This window comes from Simochromis diagramma, unplaced genomic scaffold (assembly GCF_900408965.1).
Source record: "Simochromis diagramma unplaced genomic scaffold, fSimDia1.1 OVJJ01000746.1, whole genome shotgun sequence".
NCBI classification, from domain to species: domain Eukaryota; kingdom Metazoa; phylum Chordata; class Actinopteri; order Cichliformes; family Cichlidae; genus Simochromis; species Simochromis diagramma.
Window position 1 is genome coordinate 4,320,758 of NW_024386757.1, and position 27,366 is coordinate 4,348,123.

Here is a 27,366-nt window from a genome sequence, read left to right on the forward strand (position 1 = left end):
ATGTTGGAAAACTGCTGTCAGAACAAGAAGAAAAAATTAAAAATACCTGGAAATAACAGCCTTTATGATGCTATTTTTGTCTCTGCTCTATCAATAGCATACACTCTAAGAAATAAAACGTTGGATTTAATTGACAAAGTTAAGGCAATCTTTTCCACAAAACCTGGTCAATTAAACATAAATCAATATGGTTGTTATCTGATATTTCAATGGTGATGTATATCAGAAGTGAAATTGTTCTATAAAAGCAACAGCTTTCCTTTCATTGTTACTATTTAACACTATTAATTAGAATTTAAACACTTTGTTCATTTTATTAACTGTATTGCTTTAGGTTCAATTGACAATATTAATTTGAATTTAATGGCACCATTTAGATTGCGTTTTGGACCTAATTAATTTGATTAATTATGATTTAATTAATAGTTTCATCTATATGCTAAATGTTTAGGTATCAACAAAACAAGTCTAGAAAGGTTCCTGAGTTGTCATCTATACATTGTAATTAGGTGTTTGGACCTTTCAGAGGTCTTCAGCAAAGGTTTAACACTTAACTACAGAGTACAGGTGATAACTCAAGAACCTTTTTACACTTGCTCACACGTTACCATTTATAACATTCAAGATCCTTGCACTTCAATAGAAAACTCTTACACCAAAGCTTACATAAAGTGTAAATGCACAAAAAGGGTGCTGCATCAACAACTTTATTTACTGTGAGCCTTGACAAGGCAAAGCTTCTACAGGGAACAACATCGCGTAAGGCAATATTAAATGCTTAAAGTGCATGACCAAAATTTAAACATTGGAAACAACTTTCCGAGTTTCAACAAAGTGACATTGTAAATCACTTAAATCACTGTATAATGCAATTACAGAAAATATTTAAGTGACACAAAAAGGTAAAAACGATTTAGTCCCCAGTTCCAAAAATCTGATTCAGAATTATAAGTTTTCTATTATATAATAAATTTTACAATAAAAAAAAAAAATGCATATAGCAAATCTCAAAATATTCTTAATTAAATGCTAAGACCAAAAATCCAGTACTTAACTTGAATACAGGTGACAACCTTAGAACCTTTTCACATTTGTTTGCACATACACTTTAACATTTATAACACTCAAGATCCTTGACCTGCAATGGAAACCTGGTACACAAGAACTAATATGAAGTGTAAATACAAAATAAATTGTGTTGCTTTAACAACTTGAACAAAAGCCTTCAATGAGGCAAAGCTTAAACAGGGAAACAACACTGCATAATGCAACATTAAATGAAGTGTGTAAAATAAAATGTCAACATCTGAAACAACTTTCCAGTTTCAACTAAGTGACAGTGTAGTGAGGAGTAGGATGTCAAACCTGACAGAATGATTTCAGGATCTACAGTTGTAGGTCTGCAATGGCTACAGTCTGCAGAATTACCACAGCAACTCAAACTAAAGAAAATGTTGTGAAACAAGAAAATACATCCATCTGCGTAATTTTGTCCCCAGTTCAAAAAACTCAGTTTCTGAATTATGTTTTCTTTTCAAATCAAATTCAAATTCAAATTCAAATTTTATTTGTCACGTACACAGTCATACACAGTACGATATGTAGTGAAATGCTTGGACAACTGCTTGTGACCTAAAGAAAACAAAAAAAAGGAAAGGCTATGAATAAGATAGGAAATAAATATGAAAAATTAAAAAGGGTAAATTTAACTAGGAAGGAATAAAATATAAATTAAGGTTAAAAAAGAAATAACTGTACAACACAAATTAGAATGAAGGGTAAATTTAACTGGGAAGAATAAGATAAAATATATAAATTAAAGTTGAAAATAAAATAACTGTACAACAAAATACACAATATAGAACTATATAAGAATGTATGAAGAAATCTAAATATAAATAATATATACACAATAACAGCAGCTGTACAAGTATTAACCGGAAATGAAGAATATAGTGACCAGTGTTGTGCAAAAACAATGTCCAGAAAGTCCAGTGTGTGTGTAAGAACTGTATGTGTGGGTCAGTACTGTGTGGTGGTGTGATTGAGAGACCGTATCGCCTGCGGGAAGAAGCTCCTCCTCAGTCTCTCTGTGTTGGTCTTCAGGGAGCGGAATCGCTTTCCTGACCTCAACAGAGAGAACAGTCCGTTGTTGGGATGGCTGAGGTCCTTCACGATCTTCCTGGCCTTGGTCCAGCACCGCCTGCTGTAGATTGAGTGCAGGTCAGGGAGCTCGGAGCGGATGGTGCGCTCAGCTGACCGCACAACCCTCTGTAGAGCTCGTCTGTCCTGCATGGTGCTGTTCCCGAACCAGGTTAAGATGTTTCCCGCCAGGATGCTCTCTATGGTGCACGAGTAAAAGTTCCTGAGCACCTTGGAGGGCAGTTGGAAGTCTCTCAAGCGTCTGAGGTGGTAGAGACGCTGTCGGGCCTTTTTCACCACGGTGTTGATGTGACAGGACCATGACAGGTCCTGCGTGATGTGAACTCCGAGGTATTTGAAGCTGTCCACTCTCTCCACTGGGCACTCGTTGATGACGGGGGTCTGGTAGTTCCTCTCCTGCTTTGTGCTGAAGTCCACTATCAGCTCCTTTGTCTTACTGACGTTTAGAAGGAGGTTGTTCCTCTGGCACCAGTTCTCCAGATTCCTAATCTCCTTCAGGTAGGCCGTCTCGTTGTTATCAGAGATCAGGCCCACCACGACGGTGTCGTCAGCAAACTTGATGATGGTGGTGGAGCTGGTAGTGGCCACACAGTCATATGTGTACAAAGAGTACAGCAGGGGGCTCAGAACACACCCCTGGGGGGCTCCAGTGCTGAGAGTGGTGGAGGCTGAGACATGTCCGCCCATCCTTACTGCCTGTGGTCTGCCAGTTAGGAAGTTGGAGATCCACTGACACATAGATGAGCTGAGTCCCAGATGCTCCAGCTTGGTGGTGAGTGTGGAGGGAATTATGGTGTTAAATGCAGAGCTGTAGTCTATGAAGAGCATTTTAACATAATTCCCCCTTCTAGTGTCCAAGTGAGTGAGTGATGTGTGGAGGAGATGAGAGATGGCATCGTCTGTGGAACGATTTGGACGGTAAGCGAACTGTAGTGGGTCCAGTGTGTCTGGTAGTGAAGAAATGATGAAGTCTCTGACCAGGCGTTCAAAGCACTTCATCACTACTGAGGTGAGGGCTACAGGGCGATAGTCATTGAGAGAAGCAGGGTGGGGTTTCTTCGGGACAGGAACAATGATGGACTCTTTGAAGCATGTGGGGATCACCGACTGAGATAGAGAGATGTTGAATATCTCAGTGAACACAGGAGCTAGCTGGTATGCGCAGTCTCTTAGGATACGACCTGGGATGCCGTCTGGTCCTGCTGCTTTCCTGGTGTTCACTCTCTTGAAGGCTCTCCTTACTTCATGCTCGGAGATGACGAGCACGTTTCCGGTGCTGGCAGCATCTTCCTGTCTGCAGCCGTTAGCGCCGCTAACACTAGCATTGTTGGAGACCTTCGCTGCAGCCTCGAAGCGAGCATAGAAAGAGTTCAGCTCGTCTGCCAGAGTCACGGCCGCGTTCGTCATACCGGTTGTTGGTGCTTTATAGTCCGTTATTGTCCTTAGTCCCCGCCACAGGCTCCTAGAGTCACTCTGTTGGAGTTGTGACTCTAGTTTCCTCCCGTAGCGCTGCTTCGCCTCTTTCACCGCCCTCCGCACGTTATATGACGCGGCTTTGTACGGGTCCATGTCCCCCGTCATGAGTCCCGTGTTGTAGGCAGCGGTGCGGGATCTCAGAGCGTCGCGGATGGTTTTATCCACCCACGGCTTCTGGTTGGGAAACGTTGTGATAGTCTTTGTCTCCACGGTATCATCTGCTAGTTTCCCGATGAATCCCACAACCGCTTCCGTAAACACGTTGACGTCATCGTCGGAGCTGTTCCTGAACATGCCCCAGTCTGCGTCATCGAGTGCGTCCTGTAACGCGGCCACCGATTGGTCCGTCCAGCGCGCGACCTTCCTCTGAACCGGAACTTCCTGTTTCAGCCTTTGTTTGTATTTTGGCATGAGGAAAATGGCGGCGTGATCAGATTTGCCAAACGGGGGGCGGGATTGTGCCTTGTAGCCGTCCTTGACCGTAGTGTAGCAGTGGTCCAGTGTCCTTTCACCTCTGGTGGGGCAGGTGATGTGTTGATAAAAGTTCGGCGCTGCGCGTTTGAGGTTGGCGCTATTAAAGTCCCCCGTCACAATAAGCGCAGCGTCCCGGTGTTGTGTCTGGTGCTGTGTGAGTGCCTCATGCAGCTCGCATAAGGCGGTGACCGTGTCCGCTTGTGGTGGAATATAAACGGCACTTACAATGACCGATGTAAATTCCCGAGGTAGATAAAAAGGACGACACATGATGGACAGTAGTTCCAGATTTGGTGTGCAGGAGCGTGTGAGAGGAACAACGTTCGCACTGTTGCACCAGTTGTTGTTCACCATTAAACACACGCCGCCTCCCCTTGACTTCCCCGAGTCCCGTGTCCTGTCCATGCGGTGAACCGAGAAGAACTCGGCCGGCTGGATGGCGTGGTCCGGCACCGCTGGGTTCAGCCATGTCTCGGTGAAGCAGAGGAGATTGCAGTCCCGAATGTCTCTCTGGAACTTTACCCTGGCCCTGAGGTCGTCAAGCTTGTTCTCCAGTGACTGGACGTTGGCGAGCAGGATGCTAGGCAGAGGTGTGCGGTGTGCACGAGCTCTCAGCCTGTTCCTGACGCCGGCTCGCTTCCCTCTAGGCCGCCGCCGCTTCTCTTTGTTCTCCCTCGAGATCTCACTCGGCCAGCTCGGGTCCGGAGTTAAAAACTTCGAATTGTGAGTACATTGTATACCAATAGAAACAAGAGTGTCACTGTCATACCTAATGTACCCAATGGTGATGGTTTTGCCGATTTAGAAACGCTGAAAACTAACTTAAAAAACAAAGACAAAGAAAAAGTGGTCGGAGCAGTCGTGACGGCAGCCGACCTCACCGGCGCCATCTTACATCTTATATTCCACAATCAAAAAAAAAAAAAAAAAAAAAAAAAAAAAAGGCATTCAGTAAATCTCTTAAATATTAAAAGCTATGACAAAATATTTACAAACAAGGATCAACATATATACAATTTATAAACTTTTAAACAGTGAAACAGAGCACTTATTTTGGGGGACATTTTGATCTAGAAGAGTCATTGCGTCTCCTTTTGGCAGAGTTTGTTCTTCAGCACTTGTATTTTGTTAGACAGTTTTTTCTCTTCCAGTCCCATGAGCACCTTCTGGAAGAACTCAAATGTGTAGCGAAGTGGCTTTGGGTAACTCAGATTGAGGCAGTAAATTAGCCCAAACAAAAGTGCACACCCGCTCGCCACATCGTGAAGATCCTGCAAGACGGTGCATCTCTCGATAATGATGCCAACATCTTCAAGGGAGTCATCAGGCTGTGCTCCTTCATCTGCAGACTCCTCCTTCCTTTATAAACACCCAAATCCATCCTCTTGAGCTCTTCAGCTTCCATCACGTTGAAAGCCTGAAAAGGACAGAAATATTTTAAATCCGTTGTATTTTGGTCATCGCATCATCTATCTATTCACTCCATTTTAGTTAAAATGGTCCACACTACCCTAATTACACATATCCCTGAATGAGACTGAGGAGAACAGACCAAAGAAAAATGTGGATTTAAGACTATCACCAAATAAAGACCAAGAAGAAGATACATGAAACATGGACAGAGGGCAGAAGGAGTATGCATTAATAATATCATCAATATTCTGCTGACCAGGGTTATTTTCTTTAGTTTCGCATAAAACAATGTAAGTGAATGGAAACAAAATCCTAGTATTTCCCATGCACTTTATTGTTGTAAGCTAATTTAAAGAAAACTGATTGCTGCCAGAACAGGAGAATGCCTGGGCTTGTTTAGAAAATACATTTTTCAACTTACAAAACTCTGGGAATTATGACAGTCAAAATTTTACTGAGGGGTGGAATATCCCTTTAAAAATAAACTTACCATGTACTCTTTGATGAGATTTTCAGGGTTCTCATTCAGGTATATAATCACAGCTTTAAGGATGCATTCACGCTTCACTTCGATTCGGGAACTCTAAACAAAACAACACATGCAGCACAATTACTTTTTTGAAGTTTTTAGAGACCCCCACAGAACTTAAGTCAATTTTTATTGTTGTTTAACCAATTCATAATTGTTTCTAAGTAATTTTAAACATGCTTTTTGCAAGCAAGTAGTATTTTGTGTTAGAGAATGAGAAGCTTACCAATTCACTCCCATAAAGATTATAAGTTATGAGTCCAATTACACTGATTGCGATACATTGGGTCGCAGAAAATGCAGCTTTAGCGTGGTGTACCACCCGAAAGAAGGAAGAAAAGTGTTGTTGCATAGGAGTGCTGTTCAAAGGAATCAAAAACATTTTGATAGAGATTTCCAAAAATGAATGACAAAAACTACACACTGTCACGTTAATATGAGGTATGCGGGCTACCACCACATTTGCAGTATTTATACCAAGTTTGAGTGAAAAAAAAGAATCTATTGTGTCACTGAGTTGTGGCGAAATGTGAAATGTTGTCTGCCTTTGTCTTTTCTCAGTGTAGCTAATTATTCCTTTGGACAATTAATGAGTAACAAAAAAAAGAAAAGAAAAAAGCTACAATGCCAGCAGCGGCACTTATGGCCACTAGGGGCATGAGTTACTTAGTTCTGCTTTGTGTCAGGACCAAGTCCAGAATATAAGCCAAAAGCGAGATGAAAAGTATAACGCAGGAGAGAACAAGCATGAAATGACCCAAGAAAGTTAAAAATACAGTTTAATAACCAGACCTGAGATCAACCTGCAACTAATCTATTAGTTACAGAACATTTTAACAAGACAGAATACCTGTGAAATTGCAGACAACGCTGCTGTGATCCGCCGCGCTGTTTCCCCTCCTTTTTTTCGTAGAATCTTCATCAACTGGTCAGAGTACTGGTCAAGACTGCTCATGAATGTGGACAGCAGTGGAACTGTGGTGATTCGGGTGAACTCCGCATTGATCTACAAAGTTCAAAAATAATTTTTTTAAATAGTTCAGCTCAAAACGGGACTAAATCCAGACCAAACCTGATCTAATCCCAGACAAAAAGTTCTGGTGCTGTCCAGGTTTGATTTAAAGAAAAAAAAAGGGGGGGGGGAATCGATTAATCAGATGGGAATGTGCAAAATCAATTACGATTACAAAAAAGGAAAAAAAAAGATTTTTAAATCGACATAAGTTATTCCAACATCCCACCCAAAACATTTATAGATGGACCGGCAGAATCAGGTGGCTGCAAAAGAGTGCCTCACCCATGCAGTACAAAAAAAAAAAAAAAAAAAAAAAAAAAAAAAAATCACAAAATGCACAAATTTTGCACTTTAGTTGTAAAAGGAAACTGACGTGTATCATGTTAGCAACGTCCTGTTTTCCCAAAATTTTTCATTCTATTGGAGCTGCCCTTCTCACAACACAATTTAGCTGCACTAAGCTCAAAAGACATCAGCTCGGTGACATCAGCTTTGTAGCAGTACTTTTCTGTTCACGGCCAGTTTTTAACCAAGACTCAAACTCATACCTCAGGTACTTTGAAGAGGGCCGGCCATCTGCTCTTGAACTCTGCGATGAATGGCATCTCTTCAATCACCTCTCTTCTTCTGTGTGCAAATGTCTTATCCATCTTTGTTTTGATTATTTGATCGTTGTTTGTTTTCTTCACCTCAATCAGTAGTGCTTGTCGTTCTTCCTCCAGACTTTTCTTCGTTTCTCCTGCAGGGTATTGTGGTAAAAAGTTCACTTCTGCTTTCCGTGGCTTTTTGACATTGTTTCGACGTGGACTCATCTCTCGTTCTCTCTTGTGTTGTAGAGTGTTTATTGCCACCTCTGGGCACCCTATGTTTCTCAGTGTTGTCCGGTAATTGGCCATTTTGTATTTTAGGCTTACTTTCCAGCCTTCACATCCCGTCACAGATCCGGTCTCTTTGAGAAAGGGATATTTTTGAATTAACGCTTTAGCGACATCATCAATATCTCCACTTGATGGATAAACTTTGTATTTTGCAATTTCTGAGGCCAACATATCTAATATGTCAGATTTGAGTTTTGGGCTCGGGTCTAAGAGAATCCCATTGTTTTCATATTCTTGCTGGGCTCTGTGTAACTGAAACTCCACATCAAAACTAAACTTTGGTATTGGAAAGTTTAAGGGCCATTTCCGCAAGCGAAGAGATGAACAGGAAGCACTGGAGTCTGAGGAGGAAAGGATGTCAGTGTCCGGAAAGGATGGTGCATCAAACTGTGGTAATGTCTCTCTGGAGGCAGCTGTGGGTGCTGTGGTGGGCACAGTGGACGGCGCAGAGTTTAAATTAGTGTAAATTACTTTGATTGTACTCTTGTCTTCAATGTCCCCAGTTGTGGTTAGATTCATGTATTCATTGTCAAACTCAACATCTCTATATTGAAGCCTGAAATCTTCAGTCAATCCAAACTGTCTTTGTATTTCCTCTTTTAAAATGTCCACTGAACCAGGGATTCCAGAAGGAAGCATCAACTTGGATGAATTGTCCACTCCAAGTATCACCCTCAAAGTAGCAGCCATTCTTCAAGCTGAAAAACAAGACCAGTGCATAGATTATCCATTGGGATTTTTTTTTAAGAAATACTGTCCAGCAGACAATATTTCTAAATACATACATAGATAATTCCTGGATCATGAAACACTACTCAATACAGTCTAAAGAACATGACATTTTTATTTGTATTGCACTTGTTGCCACAAATGTTTGTTTACCTAACAATGAGTGAAAGCAAATAAAACAATTACCAATGTGAATATGTCTTTTTAAGGTGACCATCCGCAAGTGTCCCACTTCATAGTCGCATAGAGGGTATGGGTCGGCCAGCTCTGTCATGGATACAACAACAACATCTGTTGTTGTTTGTAGGTGAAAAGCTCTATAGTGCTCCATGTACCATGAATTTAGTCTTTTCAGAATAAGGAGGGTCTCTTTTTTAATAATGCACAAATGTTGAATTTCACAGAAATCTGGTAGCCCACCACATGATCCGTGCACAACAATCATCCCCTTTTTGTACTGAATATTGTTTACAAAACCGCCAGTGGCTAAGTTAACAGCAGTCACGTCTGGATGTTTGTTAGAGATACTTTTCACAACATTGTCTTTAAGGACATCCAATGGCACTTCTGTCACGCGAGTAACATCTGTAGAGTTTTCATCATCAGGACAAAGCATTCTATATGCAACCATTAACTGATGTTTACGAGCTAAAGAGCAGGCTATGTTTCTGAAGCTTTTGATGTTCCGAACAGCCTGTTTGAAGAAACTATGCTTGGCCTCAAATCTCATCGTCCATAACGAGACAAGAGGACCAAAACATTTGATCATTTCTGCATAGTGCTCAATAAAGTGGTGTTTAGGCATCAGTTTTTGGTTAGGAAATAGTTGTTGGTAACGCTTTCGGTGCTCTGAGACCTTACATTCCAAATATGCAACAGATTGAAGACTGTGAACAGGAGCTACTACAAGCTCGACAATATCTTTTAAGTCTAAAATAACCAGCCAGGCTGGTTCATCAGCAGGGACATTTGGTCCAATGATAAAAGGAAGCAAGCGAATAAGACACCAGTTTTCGTGTGCGTTACCCCCAAGAGAACGTCTCTTCTTCTTACTTACAGCTTTTGATAACACAGTGGGGCGATTAGTTTTATCTCCTTCCTTGTAAGGAAAAGAACGAATACGATTGTTCAGTTGTTCGAGAGAAAAATACTTTTTTGACACGAGAAGGTCAATACACTGGGCCAACTCGACAGGAACGATTCCTTCAAAGAAATCGTGCACAATGTCGGGAGGGTAACCAGTAACAACATTAAAATACGAGAGGTTATCCGTTAAAACACACGATTTTCTTACACCTAAACAGTTCACACCTTGTTCTTGAGCAGTCTTGATATGAAGCCGATGATTTTCCTTTGTTCTTCGTTCAAATGATCCTGTCTTTACCTCACACGTATTTATATCAGAAAGCTGGGCTGTACAGAAACGACAAAAATAATTAGCTGAAAAATTCTCCACAAATCCTCCAAGCCCATGGGCCCCCAGATTATCAGCAACGACACACTGAACTGTACCCTTGATAACCGAACCAAGGAGGGGCACGAATAAACCTTGCTTCTCAAGTCTGACTAAATCACACAGCAGAGGCTCAAATACTTTTTCATAACCAAAAGATTTAATTAATTCACTTTTACACAACACTGCCAAGTAGATTGAAGAAAGGGCAGAGTTGCAACCAGAAGGCAAGTTGCCCAGAATCCAATAAACCGCACAAAGTTTATGTTTTTTGCGAGATGTTCCTAGTGGGTTGCACACTTCAAAATCATCAATATATAGGCATAATGAAATTCTGAGCTCTTCACTTGAAAAAAAAATATTGTTCTTCTGATTCTCACCGTCCTGAAAACATGTAAGCAGTTGTGAATTTGAATGACTCCGTTTATAGTTTTCAACTAGCTTTCCAACAATATCTTCACGTTGAAGTAACTGCTCCAATAACTTTAGCAGTGGAATATATTGAAAGGTTTTTTTTGTTTTTTCTTCTAGAACATATTCCTCTGGCTCAACAACATTAAACTTTTCATAGTAAAACTTCTTGCGCTTAAATGTTGTTTCAAGTGATCCTCCTTTTGCAATACTTCTAAGTAGTGGATTTCCAGTGTATAATGCAGTGCACAACTCATTCACTAGCGATGCACTAACCTCAATATTATGCTCCTTGAGAACGGCCAAAGTTAAGCTATTTGTTAAGGGTAAAGCAGAAGTAGTGAATAGAAAATGTAGTCCCTCGAGTAAATTGTCAATTGCTGATGTTGGTACATGTGAAAAGACCTCCAACTTTAACAAAATCAAGGCAAGATTTTTAACTACAGCTTCCTCCAAATTTTCACTAACTACACCAGCTTCACAATCCAAGTCAGAGGGCCCTTCATCTGCAGACTCCTCAGAAAGATCATTCTTACTTGTAAATTCAGTTCTTTTCACTATTTCATTTTTGAAATCTCTTAGCGTGCATGAAGAATGTTTTCTACTCTTGTGTGTCTGGAAAGTACCATACACATTAGTTTTGAAAGAACAATTTTGATAAACACAATCTACTGTCTCCAACCTCTTGAGATGTTTATTAATATGGAGGAAGTATTCTCTGCTTGTTGATATGTGGCTTTCAGGACAAGAAGGACAAGTCAAAATAACATGTTCTACAGTGTGAGAGGGCTTAGCAACATGTGCACGACTTAGATGAGTCCTAAGACCACCCCATGTTTTGAAAGTACAAGGACAATGACTGTAAATGCACGGATATGAGCGTCTCAGACCAAGAATGGAGTGTTTAAGTCTCAAGTGTTTTAGAATTTGGTACCTTTTAGATACACTTAAAGAGCAAAGCTTACAACACCACATTCATAACCTAAAAGACCAAATAAGAGAATTCAAAATGTAAAATTGCGTATTAAGGAAAAAGTAAATAATATGAAAGCATTAGGTACCTTCAACATGCACTTTTGGAGCACAGCTCAAATCTCCACAGCTCCAAATTCCACAACCAGCAACCTGAGAGAAAAAGAAAACCAGAAAAAATTAATCGTGTACAGTGAGACACATGCAAAGGGGTAGCACAGAGATGGTCTAAACTTAAGAACACTCCTGTTTCTTTTAAAATGTAATAATACAAGTTTAATTTCTATTACTCATTTCATAAATCTGTTCCTGTGAGCACGTTTACCATTATATACCGGAGCAGCCCAGTCTGTGAACGTGACCCACTTGCCCCCAAAAATAAAATCAAGTATACTGGGTGGTTAGTGCTCCGTTTGTGTCGGTTTGTGCTGGTAAAATCATCGTTTGTATCGCTAGGTGTCAAAGATATTACACTTTTATTTAATAGGTCATTCAGAGTTCACCCCCCCCCAAGCAACACGAAAATGGCCCAAAATAGGTCAAAACATGCCACAAAATGCTCGGGTGCGAGCGAGCGTTTCCTACGACGTCTACATCACCTCGCCCTCACTCGCGCCCGTAAGCATGGGGAGCGTGTTTGACGCCCTTGACGTCACCGCGAAAAAGTAAAACATTAATAACCGGTTAACCGTAGCAGCACAAATGTTAATTTTAACGGCACAAACAAGCACTAACCAAGCAGAGCATTTTGGGGCATGTTTTGGCCTATTTTGGGCCGTTGTCGTTTTGCTGGGAGGGGGCTCTTCAACTCTCAATGACCTATTAAATAAAAGTGCAATATCTTTGACACCGTAGCAAACAAACGGAGCACTAACCACCCAGTATACTTGATTTTATTTTTGGGGGCAAGTGGGGGTCACCTTCAGAGGTCTCTTTGAGACTTGATGCGCGAGGATATGCAAACTACACAGCTGGCGGTTCTCTTCAGTGAAACAGACGAGTATGGACTCGTCAACAATCACTGCACATGTATCCCAATTCTTGTTCGGGCTAACGTTCTCCTAACTTGATAGTGCAATAAAACAAATAAAATAAGTGTGCTATTCGGAGTTCGAATGAAATTTTAAACGCAGATGGGACAATATTCAGATGTGCAGTAACGTCGAATATGCAAATGCATGTTTCCAATGCTAGCAAAATGCTACAACCTACAGAACACATACTGCCCACATATTTACCGGAAAAATATACGCCATATATTATCACAAAGTACTAGTTAAATTATATTCTATTAAAAATAGGAAGAAATTACCTTAACTCCAACGGATGAATCGTGATTAATCCCTCTTTCCAGACACGTGGCCAAAGCACACTGTGGCGTAGGTGAAGAAGGTCAATGCGTATGCGCGAAGATTTTTTTTCATTCTCTGCGCATGCTCAGAAAGGATGTGGAAAGGGCTCTTTGGATTTAATTAAATGTGTTCAATAAATTGGAAATATCAATATTATTTAACATTAAAACGGTATAGAATTAATTAAATCAAATTTAAAAATATTAATTACACCCATAAGATTAACAATTTTAAGTATATTGAACATAAAACTAAGAATTAATTTTTAAAAAGCCCATGTTTCATTTCTTAGAGTGTAGGGAACAATGACTTTTAATGAATGCTCGTTCTCTGTTTCATAACCACACATCTAAAAGTGCTGAATCCATCCAGTGCAGCACTGTATGGTGTGCATACCAGTTATTATTTATTCCTCTCTTGGTTGATGGACATGGATAAAAACTGTGACCAAAATGTTTGGCACTTGCACCACTGCAAAACAAAATTATTATGTATTTGCCTACAAAACTTTTGAAACTTGTGAAATGATTCTGATTGTTCCCCAGTATGTCATAGAAACATAGCTAACTTTACACTGCTGCCAAAACTTCTGACCACAAGTGTATACCACCTGAAGTGCACAGAGATGCCCTTCACCCAGTTTCATCAAGAACAAAGAGGTTTTGTCAGTGAATTTATGTTTCTTATTCACTTCAGATTTTTCTTTAATTTCCAGAGAAAGCATTTATCATCCAGTTGCAGCTAAATTTAGCATCCTCTTGATTCTCGATAAATCTTAATAAGACAAGACTTTTTCATGTGCCTGGTTATGTAACAAAAAAAAATCTACAAGGTTTGCTTAATGGTTCAGTAGTGGATATCACTGACTGATTCTACTTGTACCCACTGTTCCCTGCAGACTAAACTCTAATGAGCTTTCTGCTGTTTGTAGTAAGTACACTTAACCCAAATTTGGTGTCATTAACTGGCCATCATATCCTGATAGACTCAAACAAGGAGCTCCACTCCTCACCAACAAGCAACTTGTTTGAGAACATTTTTCTTATTTCCTTCATCATTCTGAGATTAGAGCAGCCCCTTTCAGGTGTCTCTGATAAGTATGGTCCTGGATGGTCAAGCCTAAGGCCAAAAATATACTGGCTTATGAATCCATGTGCACAGCTGCACACCACAAACGAGTAGTTATTCCTTTTTTACTACTCATTCAATTGTTAGGTATTTCAAAAACAGTAAAATAAAAATTAAAAAAAAAAATACAGTAAAGAACTAATTATGTCTAAAATTTTCAAACATTTATTTTCTGTCCATCTTTGTGTATAGTGAGACTGCTTGCTTTGCATGGGACCTTGGGAAAGCTACTTAGGTTTATAGAATTAAACTGCTCTGTTTCCTTTAAAGTTCTGCTGATTGAAAGAAAAAAAAATGTCCATGTGCATGGTGTTACATTTCAGTTACCCCTGAACAAGATGTCTGGACCAGGTTGCCATCTAATGGGTCAAAGAGTCTCTGCTCCTAAAAGATAATGCCCTAAAAGGATTTGCGAAGGGCTTGTGGTGGGCATGCCTACCCTGCATACCTCTGTTGACGCACCTGACAACTCTTCCTTCAATGATTTGGGAACTTTGTGATTTCCTGGATATTTACTTTGGTTGGCGGGAAAAAAATGCCCAGGGATCTGTTAATTTTGAAGGCAAGAATAACCTTGAAGAACCATTAAAAAAATGTAAGTTTTTTAATCCATAAGCTTTAATGGTTCTTACTGGTGTTTGACAGGATTCCAGTTGCACAAATGTTATATCTGATTACAGGCCCCGATGGCTTCCCATTCATAATATCGTTCCATTCTGTCATTCACAATCATTACAGAATGATTATTTTTACTCATTTTATCACATCCATCCATTTTCTTATGCTTATCCTTTCACAGAGGGGCTTGATCCTATCCCAGGTGGGGTACATCCTGGACAGGTAACCTGTATGTCAGGGCTAACACAGAGAGACAACCATTGACTTTCACATTCACAGCGATGGGCAGTTTAGAATCACCAGTTAACCTAACCCCACTAGCTGCATGTCTTTGACTGTGGGGGGGAGTCCAGGAGAGAACTTACAAACCACACAGTAAGGTCCAGATGGTGACCCAGAATCTTCATGCTTTGTGAGGCAACAGTACCATCCACTGAGTCACAGTGATGCCCCTTTAGAATCAGAATCAGAATCAGAAAGGGTTTTATTGCCAAATGTTGAGCAGGTTTACAACATTAGGAAATTGCTGCGGTGCTTCAGTGCAAACATACTGTCATAAATTACGCTTAAATAGACATGAAAAAATAAAAGTAAGAATAAGAATTAAAAGTGCTACGTAGAAAGATATATGCATGAGATATACATGAGATATATACATGAGAATAAGAATTAAAAGTGCTACGTAGAAAGATATATACATGAGTGCAGGTGGTGATCAGTGCCAAAAGCATATATAGCATATATATTATTTTTAAATACTGCATTTCAAGCAAAATTATCATCAGTGCACTCACGTGTATACATATATTTCTGAACTCTCCCCTTTATCAGTCATGCCAGGACTAGATATTAATTCCATTATTTAGATAGTCTCAGGTGGGTGAGGCCTTGGGGAAACAACACAAACATACTGAACACGGAGAAAAGAAGTCTTACACTAAACATGAAGACAGAAATAAGGAAACTGGTGGTTTACATTAGGTTTCTTGGGGACAGGGAAGATGGTGGTCCTCTTGAAGCATGAGGGAATTACAGACAAAAGCATCTGCCAGTTTGTGAGTGCATGTTTTGAGGGCATGACCTGGGATGTTGTCCAGTCTGGGAGCTTTCTATGCATTTGCGCATCTGTCCTCCTCTGACAGAAACTCTGGCTTGCTGTGCTTCTCAAAGCGTGCATAGAAGCAGTTCAGCTCCTCAGTTACAGAAGCAGTCACCACCCCCATGCTGCAGCTCCTCCTGTTATAGTCTGTTAGTAGTCTGTTATAGTCTTTAGCCTACTCCACATGTGGAGAAATCCAAAACTTCACAACTTTTAGTATGCATGATAAGACTAAAACCAACAGTCCTGCCCTCCATCAGAAAAAGCAAAAAGGGAAACAAAGCAATTATAACAAGTCTGTTTTTTAAATCAGAGGATTATTAACATGCTGAACTGTTGAAAGTGCCTCGTTAGTGTTTTTACTACAAGCAGTTAAACACTCACGCGTCTGTTTATCCAGTGCTTTGTTCTTGTTTTCTGATGTGCCATATGTCTTTTAACTGCATAGCATGTGTTCCTTTCTTCCTTCACTTTTCTTTTATTCTTGTTGTTTTCTTTTAAATAAGAACTGTGGAAAAACAAATGCATGCCATTAATAATTGACACAGGAATCCTAAGAAAATGGGGCAGTCCTTCTACTTTAGGTCGATGCAGAGCATGTTTTGTGAATCTGCAGCTGCAGTGTGTAACAACCCCCTGAAGGACTAGATTTAAAGTTTTGCAGGATGACGTGAAGACTACAGATACTCTTCTTGATTTTTTTCCACCACTCAACCACATGAAACGAGCTTTCACTCCTCAGAGACAGAGCAATGCAGCAAAGCAGTAGAAAAAAAAGCAGGAGGTAGATGATATAAGTCAAACACTGCTGTGTGGGGGATAGGGGAAGCCTGGTGTGGAGTTGGCATGTTCCTGGCCTCTGTTGTTCTAACATCATATCGCCGTACCTGCAGGGAGAACAGAAATCACTGAGCAATGTCTCTGTGCAAGTAGAACTAGCAGGTAGCAGATGCAGGACATGCAGACAGGATCTCCAGCTTTATGCCCGTGTGTCACACTCCGAAGCACCACTTGTCCTCTCTGTCTGTTCTCCCTAGATTATTACGAGCTGAAGGCATGTCACCTGTCTTCCTCACACACACACACCGCCCACATGTAGGTGTGTTCACCCGTTTTACCCCACGTTTAAATCTGTCAGTCCATCCTTTTTAATTAGCTTGCTTTATGGCTCCTAATTTCTGAGCAGAAACTGGGGTGGACAAGTTTGGGACCAATTGCTAAAATATTATCTGTTTTAAGATTATCTGTTGCACTTCCCAGTTTTTCCACTGAATTCTTATCTATAGACTGCCCAGTACAATCACTGCACAAGCACAAAGGTCCATGGATGTCACAGAGGTCAGAGAGTGGATGACAGAGACAAACCACTAGCCAAAAACAACAAAATGGTGGTGCCGTGGACAGCAACGTTGCCTCACAGCAAGGAGGTTCTAGTCCTAGTAAGAGTCTTTTCTGTGGGATGTTTTCATGTTCTGCTTGAGATCCCTTTAGATTTTTTGTGCCTTCCTGTACAGTCCAAAACATGCATGTTACAATGAAAATAAAGTTTTATAGGTTGAAATAAAATGTTAATCATATATATTTCATCTCTGTAATATCCTGGATATTAATAATTGAGCTAATCCATTTGTTATATTTAGTAAACTTTGTAATATATATTGTATTTTTAAATTAGTTGATTCTGTTACTGGAGCAGCTGTAACTACATAATTTCATTAGGGATTAATTAAAGTATTCTGATTCTGATGTTAGACTAACTGTTAATTCTAAAGTGCAGCATGATTGTGCGATTTTGACTTGCAGTTAAAGGTGCTTTGCTTTATGTTATTACCCGTAAATAATAAGGCTGATTTAATATTGGTAACTATAGATGGTATAGTAACATTCATGATATAGCAGTGAGGACAATGTCATACAGTTGTAATAGTTATACATGTTTATATAAGAAATCCCAACAGTCCTACACTGCTCTTGCTACTTTCACTTTCAATCAACTCCTTATTTTATTGTATTAATGTTTTCATGTCACCCTAACCCTAATTCAACCCTAACTCTCTGTTTTGGTAAAACAGTCTTTTTGGAGAAAATGTTGGAGGATGTATATCTATCCACCTCCAGGATGCTCTGTAAACTGCTCTTGAAAATATATTGCTTCTTATTAGACAGCATCGGAGCAGTCTATCTTAACCCCATTAATCATCAGCACTTGTGGAAGTTGATCCACTACCATGCTGACACAGCATATCTGAAAATATCGCACTCCAGGCTGAGAGGGCTTTCTCTGGTTAACCATTCTCCATCTTCTTCCTTTATTTCCATTAACGTTTCATTTTTCTTCACACTTTGATTTAAGTGTGCCCTTCAAACCTTCTTTGTGTTACACCTTTTTAAATAAGGTGAAATCACTTATTCTGAGTTAGTTTTGCCTCATTTACTCTGCTATAATTGTTCACATTGTGTAACCATTTGAAATGTTTTAAAAACTAGAACTTTGCTATAATGAAGATCCTGAAAGGTTTGTATTGTGGTTTAGGGTTTGTTAACGTTATTATTTATCCACCTTAAGCAATCACAAGTCAAAACTCTTCCTTTAATTATTGTATTTATCAAGACATTGGATGATTAATAATTAACATGTATATGGATCTCTTCTGTTGAGAAAACTGGAATCTGTAACCAGTTAACTGCAGCCAACTTCCCAAAGGAAAGTAACTATCTTACAGAGTTTTGTGTATAAGAATGTGCATCTATCTGATTGGTTAAAAGAGGTGGGGAGGAGCCATGGTTTAAACTAATTTCTTTAATGTGACTGAGCTGGAGCTGTTTTGCAAAGAAGAATGGGCAAGGATTTCAGTCTCTAGATGTGCAAAGCTGGTAGAGACATACCCTAAAAGACTGGCAGCTGTAATTGCAGCAAAAGGTGGTTCTACAAAGTATTTACTCAGGGGGCTGAATAATTATGCACACCCCACTTTTCAGTTATTTATTTGTAAAAAATGTTTGGAATCATGTATGATTTTCGTTCCACTTCTCACGTGTACACCACTTTGTACAGGTGTGTGTCTGCACTTGAAGACCGAGCCTACATCTGCTCTGGATTAAATTGTTAAAGTCATCAACAGTGCAAATCCCTTTTTACCTTGTGGGAGAGCAATAACACACAGTTTCCCCAGGTTGTTGTATGTGTATGTGTGATTGTGCACACAAGCATGAAGACACCAATTTAGTAAAAAAAAAAAATACAGCTGCATTGTGTATACACAAAGCAACATATATTTATACACAAAAAAGGAAGCGATAAGCAAGGACAGAGAAACTGGGATGTGATTTGCATTCATAAATTGAAATTGTTTGTCATACACTCTTCCACTCAGTTCCTGTTCTGTGCCTGCCAGAGTCACAGACTGAATTCTCTCATTGATGCATGCATTCAGAGACAAACACAAGACAGTTAAATTATAGCGCCACGGTTTCGAAAGTAACTCAGATTACAGGGCTTGAAAAAAATACATATTACAAACTAGTCAAGTGTCAAAAATCACAAGCAAAACACCAAAACCACAGTAAATGAGGCTTTTACAGAACACCAGAAAAAAAATACTAATAAATATACATGATCGTTTTTATAGACACTCAAGTATAGCTACAGTGTTGTCAGCATGTAGACCTGCTTTGGACTTCACTTTTTCTTCACACCAAATTGTATGAAAAAAGTAACATGTAATAACAAAAGTGACAGAAAGACACGGAGTAATAGGTATCAAATTGCCAGGAAGCAAGAGCGAGTTTTGTTCGCTTCTAGCAAACAATAAGTGGCATTAGTTTTTAGGGGTGGCTGTACTTCAGGAGGTAGATCAGGTCAGTTACTAATCGGAAGGTTGATGGTTTAATTGTCTTAGTGTCATATTATGGGCAATATAATAAAATCACAACACTAAACCAGACTCAATATTAGCTTCACTCTTGACTTCACTCTTTGATTAGGAAGACTAGATTCTATTTTTGGATCAGAAAAACTAGATTGGTATCACTGGAAATAAGCTGATGTATTCAATTCAGTTCTACGTTCTGTATGTTTACTAGAACACACAGAAAAGCTGTCATTTAGAAGTGGTCATTTACTTATTTGAGGTTTGGTTGTTTGATCCCTGGTTATTCCAGTCTGCATGCCAAATATACTGGGCAAACTACTAACCTTAAGTTGCTGCAGATGATAACAGCCAATTATTGAAACTGTACCGCCTTATCCTAGATTTCTTTTTAATAAACATAAAAACACTTTTTAATATTAAGCATATATATAGCATATAGAACACCACTGCACTCTTCATTATTGCTTTTCTCACCACTCAGTCAAAATCAAAACTGGATGGGCTTTAGGACATAAACACTGTCAAAAGTGGTAGAGGAGAAATTCTTGGTGTTAGTGACAAGTCAAACTTAAGAATACTTATCTCATAACCCCTGTTCTCTGAAAACATCAGCTCATGGAATAAATGGTGGTTAGCTGGTTAGATCTCCTGAAGTCCTGAGTGTAACCCTGGAATTACCCTGTGTGATTTGTGTGCTTGAATACTGCTGATGTATTTTTCTTATGTAAGAGCCAGGAAAAGGACCATCTTTAAAGACAACTTTTTACAACCACTTAACTTAGTGGTTCAAATGGTGATTGTGAAACTTGGGAGGAGCCCATGTACTGTTCTCATAAAATGACAGACTAGCAGGTATTAACTCACTGAACCATCTATGTAGTCCTCATGGGAGGCTTAAATGGCTGCCATATAGACCTTAATCATCGAAAGGCCTTCAGTGAACCAATGGAACCTAACATGCCTTTGAAAGATCATTATCATTGGTAGACCTGTATCTCTCACCTCTCTTCCTCTAATTAGTATGGGAGAAAGCAGGTCCTGGCACACCTAAATGTATAGTGAGGGTGCGCTGGGAATGCCTAGCAGAGGCCCCGATCAACGAGGTCTTTAATGCACACCTCCAGCAGAGCTTCAACAGCATTCCAAGGGAGACTGGGGACACTGAGTCCGAATGGACTGTGTTCAGCACCTCCATTGCCAAAGCCATTGCACTCAGCTGCAGCTGCGAGGTACTGCCTGTCGTGGTGGTAACCCACTAACCAAATGGTGGACACCAGAGGTGAAGTTAAGCTGTGGCACTTCGGAGGCAGCTGATAGGAAGGAATACTTCAAGAAGCTCCTTAATCCCACTGGCACGTCTTCCGTGGAGGAGACAGAGTATGGGGATGAGGGAGACGACTCACCTATCTCCGGGGGCGAGGTCACTGTACAGAAGTACAGAACTTCTTATTTAGACATGGCTTTTGTTTTTCTTCATTTATATTTTATTTACTGAATAAGTATTTCCTCTTTATATGATTGATAACCTTTCTAAACTTTTTGATACATTTTTAACATGGTTATATAAATAAACATTTTTCTGTTCATGATGCCACTCAGTGACAAAAGGTTTGTGCAGCTGCTTTTTATGACTCTTTTTAATGTCTGACAGCAGATGTGAAATCAATAACCTTCCCAGACACGTTTGACTTGTATATCAGTAATCATTTCATCAAAGCTTTTCAAATGCTAGATATGGGAATAATGCCTCCCTCCCTTTCTGTCTGTTTTCATGCTTCGTCCTAGTTTCTCTGCTTGACTTTTTGTTTCTGTTTTCCGCCTTTTACAGTTCCATCGGTACATGTGAGGCAGCTTTGATGGCAAAGCTGCACAGCGCACAGATGTTGAAACTGTCAGGAACTTTTCTGTGCAGTGAAGATGAAATTTGACCAAATTGAGAGAAGACTGCTTTGATGAAGAACTGAATGGGGAACCAATCAAGTCTAATTTTACTAATGAGCCTCTTCACCAGCAATGTTAAGTAGGGCATATAACGTCTGGGAATGCATGAAAATGAACCGAGAAATAAAGTGGCAGAAATGATAGGTAAAGCTCTAAAATTAGGCCAGTGACTCTTTTATTATAATTATGATTTTTAAGTATTTTAACTATGTATTGGCAACCTTTCAAGTATTAGCACTTTGTATTAACAATGTGTGAAATGACTTGAATGTAATTCCAAAAATAAACTTTCTTAGGTTATTTTGGGTGTCTCCAACAGCTTGAGATCTATTACAAATCAAAAGGCAATCCCAGTTATGCTCACTTTTGATTCTCTCCTTGTTTCCACCTTCACTATTATCAATGAGCAATACTAGCTGGTTGGTATAGCGAGTATATTCTGCTAACTACAAAGATTAAGAAACTGCTAGCTTCTAGCACAACAACCATGAAGACAAAAAAGGACAACAAAAAGAATACTGATACAAATTCAGATATATTTTCCTTGTAACAACAACAACTAGATTTATTTATCCATGTTAGCTAATGTTAACTCAGTCGTAGGCCAGAGCTTATCCCAGCTGTCATAGGGCCAGAGGTAGGGTACACCCTGAACAGGTCACCAGTATGTCACAGGGCTAACACACAGAGACAGACAACCATTCGCACCTATTGGCAATTTAGATTGATCAATTAATCTATTCCCACTAACTGGATGTCTTTGGGGGAGGAAGGCAGAGTACCCGGGGAGAACCCATGCAATCTACACATAGAAAGACCCCAGCCTCATGGCGGAATTGAACTCGGGACCTTCTTGTTGTGCAGCAATAGTGCTAGCCACCATGCCACCACGCTGCCAAAGTAGCACTATATAAAATTAAATTTAACACAGTGTTACTGGCATTTACATTAGGAATAACAGTTTTGTATACTTTGTCTGGCCAAAATGTAATTTGACATCAGAGGAAAATAGTCAACATTAGCAAGCCTTTTGATATGTGGAACAACTGTTTGGATTTGGGGATCAAATCTCATTTTAAACTAGCATGTCTGCTTACATGTACAAAAGCAAGCTATCAGACATAACAAAATCTTGGGTAGATAAAATTCATCAATACTTCTGTGCCTCGTCAGCTAACATCGTGCACTAACAATATTAATTCTAAGTGACTAGTTGGCTAACTATCTGAATGATATAACCAGCCAGCATGATTTATGATACCCACTTATGCATATTGTAAATTTTAGCGATCAGCAAATCATATAATAGCCATAGATAGAATAAAAGATGGATGTAGCTTGTCTGAAAAGTGAAAGTATATCAAGCCAGACGATGATTTGCTCTTTGAACTGAGTGGGGGTTTTTTTTGGCAAAAGTCAGTACACAGCAAAATCTCCAGTGTTAAATTAACACTGGAGAGTGTCTATATGGGTCCACACCTCTGAGTGTTAAATACAACACTGTTGAGTGTTAAATTAACACTTTTGACAGTGTTATATGTTTAAAAGTAACCTAGTCAGTTTTGAAGATTAACAATGGCTAACACTGAGCAGTGCTGATTTTCTAACACTGGAAAATAACTCAAAATGTTAGAAATATTACTGGAGGCCAAGGTAATGCCATCCAGAGTAAGAATCTGGTTAGATACCATATTTCTAAAATTTTCAGGGCCGAGTACAATAACCTTTAGTTTTATTTTAAACTAAAGGCCATCCAGGTCTTTACATCTTTAAGACATTCCTGCCGTTTAACTAATTGGTGTGTGTTATCTGGCTTCATGGACAGATAGAGCTGGGTGTCATCTGCATAGCAGTGAAAATGTATACTATGTCTTCTAATGATGCTGCCTAAGGGAAGCATGTATAATGTAAACAGAATTGGTCCTAGCACTGAACCCTGTGGAACACCATAATTGACCATAGTGTGTGAAGAGGACTCTCCATTTAGATAAACAAATTGGAATCTATTAGATAGATATGATACAAACCACTGCAGTGCAATACCTGTAATACCTACAGCATGTTCTAATCGCTCTAATAGAACATCATGGTCAACAGTACCGAACGCTGCACTGAGGTCTAGCAGGACAAGCACAGAGATGAGTCCACTGTCAGAGGCCATAAGAAGATCATTTGTAACCTTCACTAATAGAGCTGTTTCTGTGCTGTGATGAACTCTGAAACCTGACTGAAACTCTTCAAATAAGCCATTCCTCTGCTGATGATCTGCTGGCAGTTTGACAACTACTTTCTCAATGATTTCTGAAATGAAAGGAAGGTTGGAGATTGGCCTATAATTAGCTAAGACAGATGGTTGGGCATTGTCTTACAGAAGTTTCAGACCTTGGCCCTTAACGTAAAAACGTGTTCCTTTTTTCACATGGCTCATGTTGATTGTGTGACAACTCAAGCGGAATTTATGATCCCACAAATATGTCAGTCCACGTACACTTTTTGTTTGAACAAAAAGGGAAGAGAGGTTTTCACCCACCTGAGACTTGCTCCCATGCAATCCTTCAAGATCTCGAGATAACTATAACTATAAAAACACAATATATAAACATATGTCAACGTAAATTTTAAATGTACATGTCGCGGGGTCCTCTCCTAAACTTCTCCCGAACAAATGCAGGCGTAGTCAGGAAGCATTCGGTGTGTATAGTTTATTCTGCCGGCCTCCCAGGTGCACAAAATATTATTTACAAAGAAAATAAACAACTGACTTAATTCAAAACAAAACACAAAAATCTATATACAAAACAGAAGTGGCTGAGCCAGTCTGCATGTTACTCTCACTGTAACATCTCACAGAATGCCCAGGTAGGCCTTGAAATATGGGCAGAAATCTGTGCCATCAGAAACTGAATTTGAATAAGTTAAATTCGAATTTGAATAGCTAGGATTGAATCTGAATTGTAACTTGAATACATGCTTTTACAAACTGAATATGAATTAGCCTAATTTGAAATTCAATTTATTGGTTTGAAAATGATCATCACTAAATTGTAGTTGAATTTTATATTTTGAAAATGAATTTTAATAATCGAAATTTTAATCATATACGTAATAATTTAAATATGAATGTTGCAAAAACTTATTTTTACTCAATGATCATCTCTCATATGGACTATTCTTTGATGTCCTGGTCACTTGCTTGTCCAACAACACTTAAAACTATTGAAAACATTTATAAAAGAAGTTTAAAACTACTTGACAAAAAACCGACTTCCCACCACCACTGTCATGTGTTAAAAAAACATAAATTACTGAACTTCAATAACTCAGTGAAACTTAAAAGAGTGTGTTTAATATATAAAGTCTTACACTCCCTTGCTCCACCACCACTAAAGCAGTTCATTAGGCATAAAGAAAGCTCAGACAGGACCACTCGAGCTTCAATCCGAGGAGACTTGTTTATACCCCACAGACGGACAGCATTTGGGCAGAACGTCCTCTCTGTCAAGGGTGGCCATCTGTGGAACAGTCTTCCTCAACCCATTAGAGAATGCTCTACACTCAGTTTGTTTAAGGCAAAGGTTAAAAACTGGTTATGGACAAATCAAGTGATCATGTATGAGTTGTATAGTTTTAATGTTTTATTTGGGAACAGAATGGTGTGTATGTGTAAGTTTGGTGATGGAGTTTTTATTATGAACGAATGATGAATTTTTATGAATTATTATGTCTATTTTTTATGCTTAAGGACAACAGAGGGAAATTAGCCCTTGGCTATAATCTGGTATGTTTACATTCATGTCATTTTTTTTTACATTTATGTTCATTAACATGCACTGTCCTAAATAAATAATTTGCTTTGAAACCGTATTATATCCTTTAAAAAATTAGCTCTCAAATGATTTCAGATTCACTTCTCGCCATTCAGTTTCAGTTCCAAAATTCCATTGGTTGGGACTTACATCCAGTTCCGGTTCAAGCGCAGATTAATAGAACTACGTTTTACTAGCGGACCGAAAGTGTTACTGACGGGAATCTACAGCATCTTGAGCTGAATTAAGACTTCAGAAGTCATTCGTCATGTCGAATGACCAGCGGATAAACTCTCAGGTTGGTAATAAATGTATTACATGTATAAGAACAAGTGTCATGTTAACAAATGATAGCCGTACAGTAACTTTTATGCTTATTGTAGCTGTTAGCTGAAAACACTAATTTAGCATAGTTTGCCCTGGATTCAGCTTTGACAAACAAATATGATCGACTGTTTCTAGTACAATTCCAAAGTTGTCATCTTGTACCCTCTCAGAGCCCTGTATGCTTGCAGAGACCCCTACAGTAGGGAAACATGCAAAACAGTGTCCAAACCTTTGTATTTTAGCTTTATTTATGTCTTACACAGCATCCCAACTCTTTAGCTAACTTAATAACTTTAGCTAAAGTGAATAGTTAGTCTAATTCATTAATATAGCATTACTGGATCACCTCTGTTTGAAGTGATATAATATGATATATAACTATCACTGTGTTTAACTACCATAATAATTCTTAGGGTACTGAGTGCATGCTTAATTAGATTTTCTTTCTTTTTTTTTTTTAACATACTACTCCATTGCTATGTTTGACAGGCTGAAGTTGTCAGGTCACCTCCTAAATCGACCATCTTTTACAGGTGTTTTGTGCCAGAAATGGAGTGTCCACTGAAGACTGAAGATACTGAATCTCTACGCCTTGCCATTGATCCCTCTTGTGCCTTCACCTAGACAAGAGACATTAACTTAACCACTCTCACATGCTCTGTACCTACATCACCTTCCCTGACAGTTGTAGCTTGGCTCATCTGAGGGTGAAATTATAAGAATGTGTTATTTTGCAAAGTGCTCTCTAGGGTTCCTAAATAAAATATGGCATTGAGGTCATTTCTTTTGAATTAATCCCTTCTTCTGAAATATAAGAACCTCTCCTGGTTTTAATGGCACTTTGGATATCCTTACTTTCTGTTCCACTCCCAACCCCAAATAGATGCTGACAAGCTGACACAGTAACATGGAAGAGGGAAAGAAGTTGGAAAGGACTACTACAAATAAAGCTAATGCCTAACAATGAAAAATGTAAAATAAGAACAATAATAATAATAAAGATAAAAAATGAAGTAACAAGTTTTTAGTTTATTCCAAATGATCATCCAAATGTCTGTGACATGTGATGACAAACACCATAATGGAAGGCCTTTGTCATCACATGCTTAAACTCCTCATATATTTTTGCATATGCTGAACAGGCAGTCAGACATGCTGTAACTGTGGGGTAGAAAACTGCATGAACACCATACGGCAGGGGTCTTAGGCTGTGTCCCAATTCAGGGTCTGCACGCTTGAAGTACGTGCACTACGCGTACTATGTACGGTGCGTACTATAAGTACGAGAAGTGCGGAAGTGAGAGGCTTGTGAAATGGGACGGTCTAGCCTTCGTCGCGCTGTTCAGGTTGCCTAGAATCCATGATACTAACTGCTGGAAACGTTACATACACCTTTGTTTGACAGAAATGAAGGAGAAAAAATATTTTGTTGGTCATTCATTTTTGTCATGACATCACTTTGATTAGTTGAGTATCTGAGGCTGAGACCACAGGACTGTAAAACATTGGTCATGAGACTAAGATCATCTCACTGTGGTAATGTAAATATAATATGGACAATATTATAGTATTGTCAGATTATGATATATATATATATATATATATATATATATATATATATATATATATATATATATACAAAAAAAAACACCCAGCACGCCCCTGCGGGCGGTTTATCCTTCAAGCTCGGGTCCTCTACCAGAGGCCTGG

General features: G+C 39.2%; 1 protein-coding gene and 1 long non-coding RNA gene across 16 annotated transcripts; both read right to left on the reverse strand.

Annotated features, from left to right (window-relative positions):
• Nucleotides 1-3,611: 3,611 nt before the first annotated feature.
• LOC120731494 lies at nt 3,612-26,266 on the reverse strand. Its single transcript, XR_005695374.1, has 3 exons — nt 26,165-26,266; nt 19,679-19,684; nt 3,612-3,625 (listed from the first exon to the last, which is right to left on the reverse strand). It is a non-coding gene; the product is annotated as an uncharacterized LOC120731494 (long non-coding RNA).
• LOC120731440 lies at nt 5,027-15,146 on the reverse strand. 15 transcript variants are annotated; one of them, XM_040028487.1, is made up of 7 exons: nt 12,826-15,146; nt 11,603-11,666; nt 8,864-8,944; nt 7,619-8,646; nt 6,906-7,061; nt 6,017-6,109; nt 5,027-5,530 (listed from the first exon to the last, which is right to left on the reverse strand). In XM_040028487.1, exons 4-7 carry the CDS (start codon nt 8,636-8,638, stop codon nt 5,339-5,341), a joined length of 1,461 nt encoding a protein of 486 aa, XP_039884421.1. In that variant the 5' UTR covers nt 8,639-8,646; nt 8,864-8,944; nt 11,603-11,666; nt 12,826-15,146; the 3' UTR covers nt 5,027-5,338. The 15 variants fall into 14 exon arrangements, 7 of the variants coding, with proteins under 7 accessions (XP_039884421.1, XP_039884406.1, XP_039884437.1 ...); XM_040028472.1 differs by having other exon boundaries at nt 8,864-10,090; XM_040028503.1 differs by lacking the exon at nt 8,864-8,944 and adding an exon at nt 11,489-11,523 and having other exon boundaries at nt 7,619-7,750.
• Nucleotides 26,267-27,366: the final 1,100 nt, after the last annotated feature.

Coding starts and splice junctions, on each gene's coding strand:
- LOC120731440 (XM_040028487.1), bottom strand. CDS start 8,638: ATGGCTGCTACTTTGAGGGTGATACTTGGAGTGGACAATTCATCCAAG. Junction 7,062..7,618: donor CCCTCTTCAAAGTACCTGAG/GTATGAGTTTGA, acceptor TGAACTTTGTAG/ATCAATGCGGAGTTCACCCG. Junction 5,531..6,016: donor ATCTCATCAAAGAGTACATG/GTAAGTTTATTT, acceptor TGTCCTTTTCAG/GCTTTCAACGTGATGGAAGC.